Source organism: Phaenicophaeus curvirostris, chromosome 19 (genome assembly GCF_032191515.1).
Source record: "Phaenicophaeus curvirostris isolate KB17595 chromosome 19, BPBGC_Pcur_1.0, whole genome shotgun sequence".
Lineage (NCBI taxonomy): Eukaryota > Metazoa > Chordata > Aves > Cuculiformes > Cuculidae > Phaenicophaeus > Phaenicophaeus curvirostris.
In genome coordinates, this window is record NC_091410.1 from 11,850,388 (window position 1) to 11,865,099 (window position 14,712).

Genomic DNA, 14,712 nt, shown 5'->3' on the forward strand with positions numbered 1-14,712 from the left:
AATCTACGCTTAGTGGCATCTGATTTCTAATCTCTGGGTCACAAATACCCTACAGCTTTTTTTAATCAGTGGGACTGCAGAGTGTCACTCAAGAGGCAGGACCTAATTTTGCAATTATTCCCAAGATATTTCTTTTGGTGATTGTGATAAGAGAATACTCTGCCCACACAATAGGATTTAACTTATTACTACGCATCTAGAGTTGTTCTAAGTAATGGCCCTGTGCTGTGAGTCATTAAAAGATGTCTATAGCTGAGTTACTGAGCGAACCTTTTCGTACTTGTTCGATTACACCATCGTTGAAAGCAAAGGAGGCTGCAGGTTGTGATGTACGACAAGCAGTATTGCTCAGGGATTTCAAGTTTTGCTTCATTTGGACAGTATAAGCAATAGAGGGGAGTGTCCCCATTACTGTTTTGCTTGGAGCAGTACTGTAAATAGTTTTGAAGTGAATCCCTGATTATATTCTATTTTCTTTATCTTGATTCAGATCTCTTAAGCAGTTTAGGTGTGTGTAAATCACACTCCTTTTTTAGATCGTTAGCTTTACTCGCTGATCTGTCTTTCAGAGTGGCTTCAATTCATATCTGAGCATTCTACTTGTTCCTTAAGCTTAATGTGAGCAGAAAACTTGCTTTGGTAAGCTTTGAATTTTTTGGGAATTAATGACATAATTGGTTGATGAAAAAGTAGTTTTGCTGTTTGGAAAAAGTGATGTGTAGACTTGTTTTAAAACAAGTTTTGGCTTGACAGTAGGAACAGTCACATTCGCTTTATTTTAAAGTGACATATTTTTGTTATTGTTGTTAATTTTAGGACTTTGGATTGATTTGGATATGTCCTACAATGGATCATTTCTAATGACACTAGAGACCAAGATGAACTTGACCAAACTTGGTAAAGAGCCACTTGGTGAAGCGCTTAAAGTTGGAGAGATCGGCAAAGAAGGGTAAGATATTAAAGGCAGAGTCAAGTGAGAGCTTTCATAGTGATAAAGTCAAATTTCCTTGCATATATGTAGCTCTGGCTCTGCAGGAGATTGAAAGGGGTTGAGGGGTTGCATACATGCGAGCATAGGACGTGGCCTTCCTGTGCAACTTTAATGTTTTATTATACCACTGATAATTGCCTTCAAAGGCTTTTGTAGTACAATCATTCTAGGGCTGTGTTCTCTTTGAACTTCAGAACGCAGTCCCTGAACACTGAGTGGTCTCTGATTTAGTGCACAACTCCAAATCTGGCCATTCATTTAGATATGAATAAAATATTGTAGTCTTTCAGAGTTAAGAAAACAAATGCTTTGCATACTGATGTCGTAGCTCTGAGCGTTTATTCTGAGATATCGTGAAATAATGCTTCTAGGAGCGCTACATTACATTGGAGTCATGACAAGGAAATAAATGTGAAAAAACTAATGGCTGAATGATCTCATACGCTGGTAGAAATTCAGAAGGTTTTAAAATTGACCTAGATTCTCATCGTCACTGTTTGAAATAAATATTTCTGAATTTACATCAGTACAATTGGTAGATGTGATTTTTGAAAAATCACTTTAATCTCGTCGTGCCAGAAAACGAGAGACAGAGAATGAAATGCTCTACAAATGGAATTCTTGTTTTTCTTCCCCATCCCTTAAGGGTTTTCTTTGTGTATTTTATATCTGTCCAGTGCAAGAATGGTCTCAGAAAAAAATTAGTGAACAAATTGATTTCATATGTAAAAATCAGCTTGATTCTGGCTGAGCAATAGGCCCCCAGCAACGCAAATGTAAATGTCTGTAGCTAAGCAACCACTTACTGGAAGGTGGAACCATTAACTGTATTCCTCCCTGCACAGGCTGTGATATTTCAGATGCTGAAGGCCAGGTTCCCTGCCAGCTTCACAGAAAGAGCAGTCTAACGTATTCTAGTTTGAGTGAGGTTTCTTGGTTGCTTGGTGGTTGTTTTTCTTTTCCTTTAAATACAACGGGTATCATAAACAAACAAACAAATTAAAGACTCTGAGAAGTATAGAACAGTTGGATTCTCATCTATGCTTTCTATTGCGTGTGTTGATTTTGCTGGCCTTCTTAATTACCAGTTCTGTGGTAATGAGACTGCTCTGCATGCACTTGCATCCGCAGTCGTGTTGTCTGTAAGTGATGCATGTTGCTTCTCACACTCATTTCTGTCTCTCAAGAGCCTGGAACAAACCTCCTCCTGAGATGCTGTAACCACAAACTTGAGTAAGAAAGGCAGCTACTCATCCAGAAAGAGGAGGGGTGGGGGGACAGCAGTGAGTTTTAACTGCCCCTAGATGCTGTTGAAGTAAAGTGAGATGAGAGGTTCAACGCTGCAGTCCGTTTGATCGCTGCTGCTGTGTTACTGTTTGAAATGGAAGCGTGCTGTTACACAGCTGGATAATGCTGTCTGTCTTGCATGCACTCTCAGGAAAATGCAGCTCTCAAAAAGGGTAAAAAACTATTTAATTGCTAATTTTATAAAATTAAGACAGTAGCAGGTTCTACCATACCAGAGATGAGGCAAAAGCAGGCAGGCTAACCCAAAGTTACCACCGTTTCTTACTCCATCAGGCCTTTTTGCTATGTTTTTTGCTATTTAAAAACAAACTGACAAATGGCAATTCATAAAATACTCTGCAATCAGCTCAGGAACAACGCTGTAGCTCCCAAGTGTTTTTCTGCCAATGTTTGTGTCGTATAAACGGTCCATTGTATGCAGAGAACCCTTAAAATCTCACTCGAGCTTGCTTATTGTCGCGTTGTTTAATGCAAGGGAGTCTTGTGCTCTTAGTTCCTGGGGAGGCACTTCAGAGGGCTGGTTATTACCCACACAAACGAAGTTCTCCTTGTGAGAAGATGACACCCCTGAGAGCCTTGAAAATGCCTTGGGCACACTTGGAACTGGGTAGTATGAGGTGCAGAGGGAAGTGAAGCAAGGTCATGCCCAGGCAGAAAATATGTAGTTTGACCTGAAAATGTGAACTCATTTCTGAGAAACAGTGCCAGCGTTGCTATCTGGGCCCATGATGTGACATGAAGTGAACTCTCTGAGATACAGCTCTGGCCTTGCTGTTGGGGCTGGTGGCATGAGCCATCCACCCCCCTGCCTGCAACCTTGGTTTGTGCAGCTCTCTCGCTCTTCTTCATGTATGAAATGCATCTCTGGGTAAGAAGAAGAGGTTATGAGCGATTCCACAGCCTGGGTAGCGCATTCCTTGGTGTAGAAAGAGCATGGGATTCCTGCTCCGGTCCTGAAGCAGGGAGTGAGGAGGGAGGGCTCTGCCCCACGAGCTGGACGTGATCTGTCCATTTGCATTAGGACTTGATGCAGCAACTACAGCCTGTTCTGTGTACAGAACAGCAGACAGTGGCCTCAGGCTTCAAATAAATTTCCAAGAACACACACACAAAAAAAGAAAGAAAACACAGCTATAAACTGTATTCTGAACGAGACGTAGAATATTGTAGTGCTGGGTATAGTCCCTAGGGCTAAACCCATGTGCTTTTGAAGCTTGTGTTGTGTAACTGTTTCAAGCTCTTGCATTCAGTAGAGATCTCTTAGTACTGAAGTGTATTCACTGTATCCTTCCCTAGTTGTAATCCGTTTAAGAGATTTGAAATTCTTTCTGTGATTGTGTACATGAATTCTTCCATAGTAGAAGTCCAGGAATTAGTACTACTGTGTGATATTTTGTATCCTAAGAGCAGCACTTGTTTGATTTTATTACTTTACTTTTCCCCCTCTCTTCTCCCCATGACATTCTTTGCCTTATTCCACCTTGGACTCTTCAGAAAAAAAACAAACCAAAACCTTAAATCACTCAGAGCTTCAAAGGTCGAATTTCCCTACAAATATGGTTAGGGAAAGGATTGTTTCCAGCAAAAATACTAAAGGGAGATTATAGCCTAAATTTGTATGAGACAAAAGTATGGATCCTTACACAGGATTATGTTCTGCTGGAGAAGACAAATGTTGTGTTTTGAAGCAAGTTCTGACAGGCTGGCTTCAGAATGGCTCCGGTTTTGTTCTTTTACATAGAGTTTATTTCAGAATCTCCAGCAGAAATCCACGAAAGGTCGGCCAAAGCTGTGCGTGATGAATAGCTATTTAAGAATATTACATTTGACCTGGAAATTGCGTTGTTTCAGTTTCAGGCCAAGGGCGTATTGTCTTGCAGACAGCGATGAGGAATCCTCCAGCGCTGGGTCTTCCGAGGAGGATGATGCTCCTGAATTGACAGGAGAGAAGCAGGTGACTCCAGGAGCAGAAGGGTGAGTCTACAGCGTGTGTGTAAATCCTTTCCTCCCTGCCACGTTTCCAGGCTTGGTGTGAGTGATATCTCGGTCCAGCACTGTAGTGCTCATTGTCACGCAGGATGGCAGAGTGTGAGTGTATCCAGGCAATTAAGCAAACACAACTGGCCTGTTACTGGAGCAAAAAGCAACCATCAAGCCATGTGTTCCAGACTGAAAGGGAGCTGCTCTGCTGAGCGCTTTACCGTGCTGTGTGCCCTGTTCTCAGCACTTCCGCAGGGTGACCTGTGCTCCGTTTGATGCCTCTTAATTCCTTCGCTATTAGGGTTACAGAGAGAGCCAAGTCTTTGGGACGAGAACCCATGGAGACCTTCCCCAGCGTGCCCTGCCTCGCAGCAGGGCCAAGAACAGGATTTTGTGTGTGAACCTGAAGTACTTTCTTTGTATGCAGTATTATACCCATACTGATCCTGCTGATCCCTTACTTCCAGCATGTTCTTTTCTTTAAGTAAACAACTGTTATTCAAGCCAAGCTTTCTTACTCAAGGTTTTATGTTTTGTTTTTCTTTTTTTCTCCTCTAAGGACTTTGGGTGTCAGGGCTGTGCAATACTGCCCTCTGATGTCGCGCAAGAATTCTAAAGAACATTTCCTCATGTCAGTTTTGCCACGTCATTCCTTGGTTTGGCTGCTTTTCTGATTTTTTTTTTTTTTCTTTTTACATCTGATCAAAATTATGCCATGAAAAGAGAAATTTATAGCAGCACTGGAATGTCTCAGACAATCACAGTGTTTCTATGTCTGAACATGTCTCTGACTTTACAATGAGTATACCAAAAGGCCTCATGACATATTCAAAGTGTTTAAGGGAATTTCCATGGAGTTTTACTCCTAAAGCCTTTTGAAAAGTAAGTGATGAATTGTTGAAATTATTTCAATAGATGCATTTCATATCTTTAAAAAAAATATAGATCATATAAAGAAGTCTAAAGAACAAAGAACAAATTTTTTTGTTTAGTAAAATACTGAAAGAATTTCCTTACACCTTTCAAAAATCTGCATTACTATTGCTGTAGAATCTGATGAGAGAGTAATGACTTTACATGGGTAAAGTTAAGAGTGTAAAGTCAACAGTTGAAATTCATTCACCCCTTCTCTATCAGTCGAGGACTCTCTCATCTTATCTCATGCTAAGGAAAAAGATCTGTAAAAGGCTGAATAAACATAGATTTTTTTTGTAGGATAGGAAAATGTTACTTCCTTAGCTGGGCTACCTCTACTGCATAACATCAAGAGCCACAATTGGGTATGTGTGCGAAAATGTCAAATGTGCTGCTCTTAGAGTGTGTATTTCTGAAATGGGATAGGTGTGAGAAGACACGTTCAGTCCTTAAAGCATCTGTTTTAAAAGCTAGGATGCTGACACTATTGCTAGGAAAAGCAGCCTCTTTTGCAGGCATAGTTAACCATTTTGGGGATATCATTCCACCTGCTGCCGAAAATCTCCTTCCTCTTCTTTTTCACCACCTGAATTGTAAATGCTACGATACCTTAAAATGAAAATGTTTTTGTTCGACGTGCACTGTTAAATATACTAGACAGGATGGTTGGACCTTCTGTACGGATCTGTGCATATGGCTCTGTGTCTCTGTCTTCTGACAGTCTGTTAGGTTGGGAACAGCCAGGTTGTCACTTCTCATGCCAGTTTACTGGCATAAATAACACAGGCGTATTTGCAATTTTTAAAAAGTTGCATTCCAACTGGGAAGGAGGCGCCTTCCGACTGGACAGAATTTCTGCCAGACACTTGTAGCTGACAAGCACTGCTGCTGTGTTCAGGGGCTGGTAGGTGCTGCTTGGACGTGTGAATACATGTCTGTTCAGATTTTTTATATTTAACAGGAAATCTACAGGTGTCCCGGCAAACAGTTGGTTTGAGAAAATTACCTTGATGTACACTTTTTTGTTCTCTGTCTAAAGGTATGTTGGAGGACATCGGACAAGTAAGATCATGAGAATTGTGGATAAAATTACTAAGTCAAAATACTTCCAGAAAGCAACAGAGACTGAGTTTATTAAGAAGAAAATTGAAGAGGTTTCTAATACTCCATTGCTGCTAACAGTTGAAGTACAAGAGTGCAGAGGAACGCTAGTAATTAACATTCCACCTCCACCTACTGACAGAATATGGTAAGAGGATGCTGCACAACTGGGCGGCGTTTCAGGTGTGTCCTAAGGGATTGCAACCAAGAAGGAAGGTAAAGGGTAGTTGGAAAGGGTTCTGGAAGAGGTGTAATACAAACCAGTTGTAAATGAAGTAGGAGCTGCTGTTGAGAGAACACTGACTGTTAGCAGATGCGAGTATATGCTTTGTTGAAGTGTTTGTAACAAAACCTGTTGCATGTGCTGTCCTCAGGTATGGCTTCCGGAGACCTCCCTACCTGGAGTTAAAAGCTCGGCCAAAACTCGGTGAGAGAGAAGTGACCCTGGTTCACGTAACAGACTGGATAGAGAAGAAACTAGAGCAAGAGTTTCAGGTGTGTTTCCTTTACATGTTCATTAACGATAGGTTTGGTCTATTAGAGGGATGGGGGTTTAATTTTTGTGCATCCCCTGTTTCTTACAAGACCAGTCGGTATCCTCCGCTGTTCCTGTTCACAGGAAAGGATGGTAAGAATTCAGCTAGAACTAACTTCTGTGAGGGTCTCAAGACCATGTGTAGACCTGGATGGAAGTCTGTTTCAGCACTTGCCAGAATGATTTTAGAGGCGAAATTCCATTTCTTTGAAACAGGCACCATGTCAGAATTTGTAGTAGTTAAATAAAAAGTTGATACTAGGTGTTCTTAGGTGACAGAGGGCCAAACTGCTGTCTGAAATTAAGAACAGATGAGGCAGTAAGGTGTCCTGGTACCACTTCTTTTAAAATGGTTTTTAAAAATCACAGTGACTGGAATGCAAAATAGGGAAAAAATTTACACAAATACTTGTAGGAGAAAAAAACTGTTTTCTGACCAGATTCATTCTGGACCACAACCTGTAAAATCAACCAGAAATTAAACCTGCTTATTTCATTGAAAGTACAGGTTGAGAGTGGATGGGCAAGAGCTGAGAAAGCAGCAGTGTTAAAAGTTGGTGTTTCCTGTGGTGCTGTTCCAGTTTAATGGAAATTGCAGAGATCATATTTCTGAGCTTTACCTACAACACAATGGAATGGCTTGAATTAATGGACACCACAGGGCTTTAGTACAGGCATTGAATCAAATAGTGCTGAACCCAAGAACTTTTTATCTGGAAATTTGATGGGTTATTTAATTAAACAAATCAGAAACCTAAGGTTTCAACTGGCATATGAAATGTAACTTGATTTAATTGCATCTTTTTCACAGAAAATCTTTGTCATGCCAAACATGGACGATGTTTATATTCCTTTAATGCACTCAGCCATGGATCCCCGCTCCTCCACGTGCCCTCCTAAAGATCTGATCACAGAGGCCGCTGATCAACCGTGACATGTGAAAACTCTTGCAGTTTACAGTATTATAAAGTTATTCTCATGGTTCTATAAACTGTGCTGTAGTTCTCATCCTTAACTTGTGCCACTTCCCCCCCGCCGAGGACTGCCTATAATCATCCCCTTGTGCTCACTTGCCTGGTTCTTGTTCCTGTGTACTTCAGCTACATGGAAGGTTCATTCCATTGAGCAGTTGATTTATTTTTGTTCTGGCTGCCATCGGGATTTTAACTCGGAGGCTAATATGACCTGTTCTTTGGGGGAGGGAGGAGGAACCTAACTGTACTAGATCAAGGAGCTTGCTGACACACCTTTTGTTCAGCTTATGTTTTCATGCTACGTTAATGTGCATTAAAGCATTGAAAGGTTTTTTGGCAGCAAAGGAACTGCGTGCCAAATGGAAAAAAATCCTAAATAGGAATGAATTTATAAAACTGGAGGAATATTTTTCTTTCTCAGGCAGTTGGAGGTGTAGAATGAACTGTTTTATGTTCTTTCACTTCTGCAGTCAATAGCTTGTGTCAAGCAATCGAAATATGAAATGCTTTCAGGATAAAAGAATGTAAATTGGATGTATAGGTAATATTGTGATTCAGCGTGGTATATACATATTACTTTTTTTTCATACAGAACTTGTGCTTTTTTGGGGAAGCAAGTAGCCATAAAACACACAACTTATTAGTGAAGGTGAGACTGTCACATTTTTTTGTAAATGAGGAGAAAACGAGTCCGTAAAGCCATGAGACCAAACCATAGCAAGCCGCCTTATAGTGAGGTACAATCACCTTGGGTCATGATTAACTCTGAATGTTTATAACGACATGAGCACACACATAAACATCTAACACTGTACACGACCAGAAGTACCGAGTTACCCTGCTGTGTACAGAGCCTCTCGCTACAACAAAACAAACCCCATTTTTTTCCTAGAGAAGAGTTTGTTGCTGTTGAGTCTTTTCCATTGCACTGTGTTTACACACAACGCATGGGTGCAAACTCTCAGGTTACAGCCACCTGGCTCCAGGCATCACAGTCCTTGGTGCCTCTGGAAACAGCTGTGATCAAAAGATTTTGACCCCCATGCCTTGTTTCTTTTGGACTTCATGGAATAGGAATTCAAGCATTACAGTTATTTAAGCTGATGGCGATGTAATTGAAGAGTGTTTCTGCTAATTAATGGCCAAACTAAAGGGGGAGGGGAACTGCCTTTAATTTCTATCTGATGATTCAAGACTAAACGTATGCAGTGAATCCAATATTTCAACACTACATATCCACTGCTCAACACTTGTAAAATCTTTCTGATGCTCAATGTTGCCAACTGTTCATGGATGTCAGAAAAACTTTTAGTTTACAAAGAAGGTGAGTTTTGGCTCTCCTTTTATAACATGATTTGCTTTTTTTTTTTAGAAGTAATTTTTTAAGAATTTTTGTATGTTGTGTTGTCACATTTGATGTAAATCAAAATTTCCATGTGTAACTTGATGATTTACCATCTCTAAATGAAGCTATTATATTGAAGGTTTTTTAAACAGCACCTTGCCTGAAACATAAAAGAAAACTAGCATTTAATATATTTAAAATTAATTCTATATTTGAACACCTATTTTGGTTACTTTTAATTGAAATATTAGTAGGTTATATTTGTTACCTGAACTCCTCCTTGACCATTCCAGGCTGTGTATATTCTGGGGTTTGCTCTGATGTAGGCATTATTTGCCTTTCATGAAGTCTGCATGTCTCGTACGCAGGTCTTTTATATGATTTAATTTCTATGTGCAATAACTAAAGTCAAAGGACTAGATGCACTAATGTGTAAGCAGAGTTAGACTTATTACACAAGATTGTCATATTGCACTTCATAAACTGTGGGTAACTACAATCTGCTTGCTTTGTTTTATTAAATAAATCTATCCCATGTCAACCAATCATTCAGGTAAAATTTATTTCTACAGTGCTTAGCCTCAATCTTCTGAGTTGTTTCAGACACTCAGTGGAGAAGCAACTTACTCAGATAATGGTGAGCTATGTGATTTTCAGATTGTTTACAAGTACTTGATAGCAACAGGGGATTTTTCAGGTTTAACCAAGGCAGACTGTTGAAAATGCTTAAATAGATGCATCTTACTGCAATGAAACTAAATTTCACTGCAGCAGCTAGTGCTGATGTGAGAAACATGCTCTATAAACATGTTTTTTCATTTTACACCTATGAAGACTTCGATGATTACCAGGAATTGGGGAACAGAGGTGACACTGCACCCTCTGCAGTGGGTTTGGTGGTGAAACCTCTTAGCTTAAGCAGCTGCTTTTACACTCCTGACTCTTGCTCCCATGTCCAGTCCTGCTGTCAGTGTGCATATAGATGTACCTTTTCTGTGTACAGAAAACACCAGAGAACCGCAGCGCCTCTACCTGCAGCACAGAGCACAGCCTTTAACAGAGGGAGAAGATGGGAGTCCTTTCCATGGCTACAGCTTTCCTCATGAGTCAACCTCCCACCTTTTTTCCAAGTTCTCACTTGCTGTGTGCATGAAGGACCCACAGAGCAGATAATTTTCTTCTCAATAGCCAGCTCCAGTGTAGCTGTCACAGAAGGGTTTGGGGTGGAGGGAACCTCAAAACCCATCCACTTCCAAGCCCTTCTAGGGGCAGGGACACCTCCCACTGGACCAAGTTGCTCCAAGCCCCATCTAGCCTGCCCCTGAACACCTCCAGGGATGGGGCAGCCTGGGCCCATGCCTCCCCATCCTCAGAGGAAAATTTCTTTGGAATAGCTTATTTCAATCTTCCCTCTTTCAGTTTAGAGCTGTTCCCCTCATCCTATCCCTGATGAAGAGCCCCTTCCCAGCTTTCCTGGAGCCTCTTTCAGTACTGGAAGCTGCTTTAAGGTCTGTAGAAGAGGGCATCCGTGACCTCGTGCCTGGCCACCCTCACAGGTAACATTTCTTCTTGGCATCTCACCTCAATCTCTCCTCTTTAAAACCACTTGCCTGCACTCCTTGACGAAGAACCACCCCCCCACAGGTTTTTGGGGGGGAATGAACAGACCCCCCCCCACCCCCTCGGAACACACCCCGCGTCCCCCGCCGGTACCGGCTGTCGCTGGCTTTTAAAAGGGCGGCGCGGGGAGAGCCGAGCAGCCCCAGTTATGAATCAGCGCTTCGCTCTAGCACCGCTGCTTGCCCGGCGGCGCCGCGGGTAGAGCCCCGCCGGGTCAAAGGCAGTGCGGAACGCGCGGAGCCGCGCACAAGAACCAGCCGGACACATTCGGAGGTTGCACACAGCTTTATTCGCTCGCCGCCGCTCGCCCTGCAAGACACCGGGGAAAGAAACGGGAGGTTAGAAACGCGGTGCCGCGCGGCCGCCCCGCCCGCCGGGGCAGCGCGGGCGCTCAGTATTAGGTTTGCTTCACGCACATCAGCAGTCTAACACGTGTCAAGAGACATCACTGCAGCCCGGCCCGCCCGACCGCCCCCACCCGCCTCTCCCACCGCGCTAACCTCGCCCCCGGGCTGAAAGAAAGACCCGGCTTCCGCCGAGCGCCCTTATATAAGGCGGAGGCCACGCCCCCTCCGGCTCGACCAATAGGAGTAGACGCTTCGATCACGTGACATGCGCGGGGGACCCTTATATAGCGGGCAACCCCGCCTCTTCCTGTCTCGGCCAATAGAAATCACGTTGTGTGTCACGTGACGGGCTGCGCGCGGCTGCGCGCGAGGGCTCTGGGCGGGGCTCAGACTGAGGCGGAGGGGGTGAAATGGCGGGAAGGCTCCACCAGGGCCCGCCCGCCTCTATCCGCCTGTCAGCGGCACCGCCGCTCCTTTCGTTAGTACTTTGCTCTGTGGCCCGTTAAAAATAGGGCTTAATGACATTAAAACCACAGAGGCTTGGGCCTCGGGGCTGCCCGCCTCAGAGGTGAGGAGAGCGGGATGGCGCACGGCCACGCTCACCCTCCCGCCATGGCCGCCTCAGCTCCGGTTCACGAGGCTTTTCCTGCCTCCCGTGAGGGCGCTTTGAGGCAATTCTGGGCAATCGCTACTCGGTGGTGGCAGTGTTTGTGCAACTGAGCAGCTCCTGATGTGGTAGGAGGGGTCCTGGGTTAGAACTGGATGGGCTTTGAAGTCCCTTCCAACCCATCCCATCCCATGATTCTGTTATTTGTTACTGGAAATACTCAATTTCTTAGAAATATCCTTTCACTTCAGTCTTTAGAAAAGCGTTAAATAGGGAGAAATTAAATTTTTCTGAGCTTCTGGACAATCTTTAACTGCTTACCTTTTTGCGTTTGTCAGAATTAAGTTGTAGTGCAGCTTTATGAAGTTTCTGTAAGTGATGTGGTATGGAAGGAGAATAGGAATGAATAATAATACTGGATTCCTCACGTAATGCAGTGTGGTGCAAAGTGAAGCTCAAAACTCGCTGTTTAAATTGTATCCACGGATGGATATTAATTGATGCTTGAAATCATCCAGCCAATTTTCAGACTTGAGGATGAGACAGCAGCTCCATGCTCAACCCTAGAAGTTCTTTCCCAGGGAAGATGGACACTGGGGGTAAGGGAGATGCCGTACCAGCGGTGCCCAGGGCTGGAAGGTGACTGGAGGCAACAGGGCAGAAGCAAATTCCCTGCTCTCTTCTTGGGGTAAGCTGACTTCTTAACCAAACATAGTATGTGCTTTTCACACAGGCATTTGCCTGCATTACCTGTTGTCGCACGTGGTTACAAGGGCTCTTCATACGTGAAGTTGATGTGTTCCCGTGTCTGCTCTTGCCATGGCATGTGCAAAGCGTGTAAGTGCTTAAGATCCAAGACTAGCCTGAGGAAACCCATGTGTCAGTACTAGAGAATGGAAATCTCAGTATGGTTTGTAGCTCTAGGACATTTTTATGTATTCAAACTTCCAGTACCTGAAAGGGGGCTACAAGAAAGCTGGGGAGGGACTGTTTACAAAGGCTTGTAGTGACAGGACTAGGGCCAATGGGTATGAACGAGAGAGAGGCAGATTTAGACTGGATGTAAGGAGGAGTTTCTTCAACTGTGAGAATGGTGAGACACTGGCCCGGGTTGCCCAGAGAAGCTGTGGCTGCCCCATCCCTGGGGGCGTTCAGTGCCAGGTTGGATGGGGCTTGGGAGGCTGATCTAGTGAGACGTGTCCCTGCCTATTGCAAGATGTTGGAGCTGGATGGTCTTTAAGGTCTCCTTCAACCCAAACTATTCTGTGTTCTATGAGAACTATGCCTCCTGGCCCTATAATCAAAGGCACCCTGGAGCAGAGCTGCTCTGTTACGTGCACATCGTACCCTCAGTACTCGCTGTGCTCTGTTGGTGATACCAGTATGAAAAAGCAAACAATCCGAAGCAAGGACAAAGTGGCTTTGTTATAGAAACAGGCATCTGGAAGCCAGGTCTTTGCCAAGCAGTGTAAATTTACTCTCTTCTTTTTAACCCTTCTCCCATTTGACTTAGTACATTTTATGTTTGTTTTTCAGTTGGTCAGAGGATCTTGGACCAGGTTTTCGGTTAAGAGAGACACGTTCTTTTGTTTGCATTTATTTAAGGCATTGCAGGGCACCCTAGGGGGTGAGCAGTGACTGTCAGAACAGCAGCAACGCCCAGTGTTTGTCCTGATCCGCTTTGAAAGCGAAAAACCAACAGCGAGGTCACAGCGGGCAGGGCGGAGGGAGGCTGGATTTATCCCGGGTGTTTAAAACCACACCGGCAGCCGCCGGCGGAAAGCGCCGAGGGCTCCGGGCACTCGGGACACCCCGCGGCTCTGCCGGGGCTCGGCACGAACGGGGAGGCTCCGGGAACGGGGCGGAGCGGGGCGCTCGGGGGCGGCGCTGCCCGGACCCTTCCCGGACGCTGGGGGCGGTGCTGCCCCGTTCCTGTTCCTATTCCCATTCCACAGAATCATAGAATCACCGGGCTGGAAAAGACCCACGGGGTCATCGAGTCCAACCATTCCTATCAAACACTAACCCATGTCCCTCAGCGCCTCGTCCACCCGGCCCTTAAACCCCTCCAGGGAAGGGGACTCAACCCCCTCCCTGGGCAGCCTCTGCCACTGCCCAATGACCCTTTCTGTGAAGAATTTTTTCCTAATGTCCAGCCTAAACCTCCCCTGGCGGAGCTTGAGGCCATTCCCTCTCGTCCTGTCCCCTGTCCCTTGGGAGAAGAGCCCAGCTCCCTCCTCTCCACAACCTTTCAGGTAGTTGTAGAGAGCAATGAGGTCTCCCCTCAGCCTCCTCTTCTCCAGGCTGAACACCCCCAGCTCTCTCAGCCGCTCCTCATAAGGCCTGTTCTCCAGCCCCTTCACCAGCTTTGTTGCTCTTCTCTGGACTCGCTCCAGAGCCTCAACATCCTTCTTGTGGTGAGGGGCCCAGAACTGACCCCAGGATTCGAGGAGCGGTCTCACCAGTGCCGAGTACAGAGGGAGAAGAACCTCCCCGGCCCTGCTGGCCACGCCGTGTCTGATCCAAGCCAAGATGCCCTTGGCCTTCTTGGCCACCTGGGCCTCTGCTGGCTCACGTTCAGTCGCTGTCACCCAACACCCCCAGGTCCTTCTCCTTCCCGTGCCGTTCCCGTTCCCGGTGCCGGTCCCGCCCCCCGTGACGCTCGCTGCCCTCCCCGCCGCGCAGCCCGCAGCCATGGGGCCGCTCCGCCGCCTCGCGCTGGCGCTGCTGCTGCTGCTGCCGCCCGGGCTCGGGGTGAGCGGGGCTGGGGGGGATCGAGGGGCCGCCGGGAGCCGGTCGGGTCGTGGGGCGTCCGCCTGGGAGCTGTTGGAGCGGGCCCGGAGGAGGCCACGGGCACGGTCCGAGCGCTGGAGCAGCGCCTGTGCGGGGACGGGCTGGGAGAGTTGGGGTGGTTCAGCCTGGAGAGGAGGAGGCTGCGGGGGGGACCTGAGAGCAGCTTCCAGTATGGAAAGGAGCTCCGGGAAAGCTG

General features: G+C 45.5%; 2 protein-coding genes and 2 non-coding genes across 10 annotated transcripts in view; 2 read left to right on the plus strand and 2 right to left on the minus strand.

Moving 5' to 3' along the window:
* Positions 1–9,695, plus strand: part of TEX2 (testis expressed 2) — a 45,707-nt gene extending 36,012 nt beyond the window's left edge. For all 6 annotated transcript variants that reach the window (XM_069872454.1, XM_069872449.1, XM_069872453.1 and 3 more), the window contains exons 8-12: positions 817–949; positions 4,151–4,273; positions 6,234–6,443; positions 6,670–6,790; positions 7,642–9,695. In XM_069872454.1, coding sequence (XP_069728555.1) covers positions 817–949; positions 4,151–4,273; positions 6,234–6,443; positions 6,670–6,790; positions 7,642–7,764 — 710 coding nt within the window. In that variant the 3' untranslated portion in view covers positions 7,765–9,695. The remainder of the gene's footprint in view (positions 1–816; positions 950–4,150; positions 4,274–6,233; positions 6,444–6,669; positions 6,791–7,641) is intronic.
* A 1,168-nt stretch (positions 9,696–10,863) lies between these two features.
* LOC138729075 (small nucleolar RNA SNORA76) lies at positions 10,864–10,996 on the minus strand. Its single transcript, XR_011338823.1, has one exon. It is a non-coding gene; the product is annotated as a small nucleolar RNA SNORA76 (small nucleolar RNA).
* Positions 10,997–11,158: 162 nt separating this feature from the next.
* Positions 11,159–11,221, minus strand: LOC138729078 (small nucleolar RNA SNORD104). Its single transcript, XR_011338826.1, has one exon. It is a non-coding gene; the product is annotated as a small nucleolar RNA SNORD104 (small nucleolar RNA).
* A 3,179-nt stretch (positions 11,222–14,400) lies between these two features.
* Positions 14,401–14,712, plus strand: part of ERN1 (endoplasmic reticulum to nucleus signaling 1) — a 28,386-nt gene continuing 28,074 nt past the window's right edge. For both annotated transcript variants that reach the window (XM_069872220.1, XM_069872221.1), the window contains exon 1: positions 14,401–14,477. In XM_069872220.1, the coding sequence (XP_069728321.1) occupies positions 14,418–14,477 (60 nt within the window). In that variant the 5' untranslated portion in view covers positions 14,401–14,417. The remainder of the gene's footprint in view (positions 14,478–14,712) is intronic.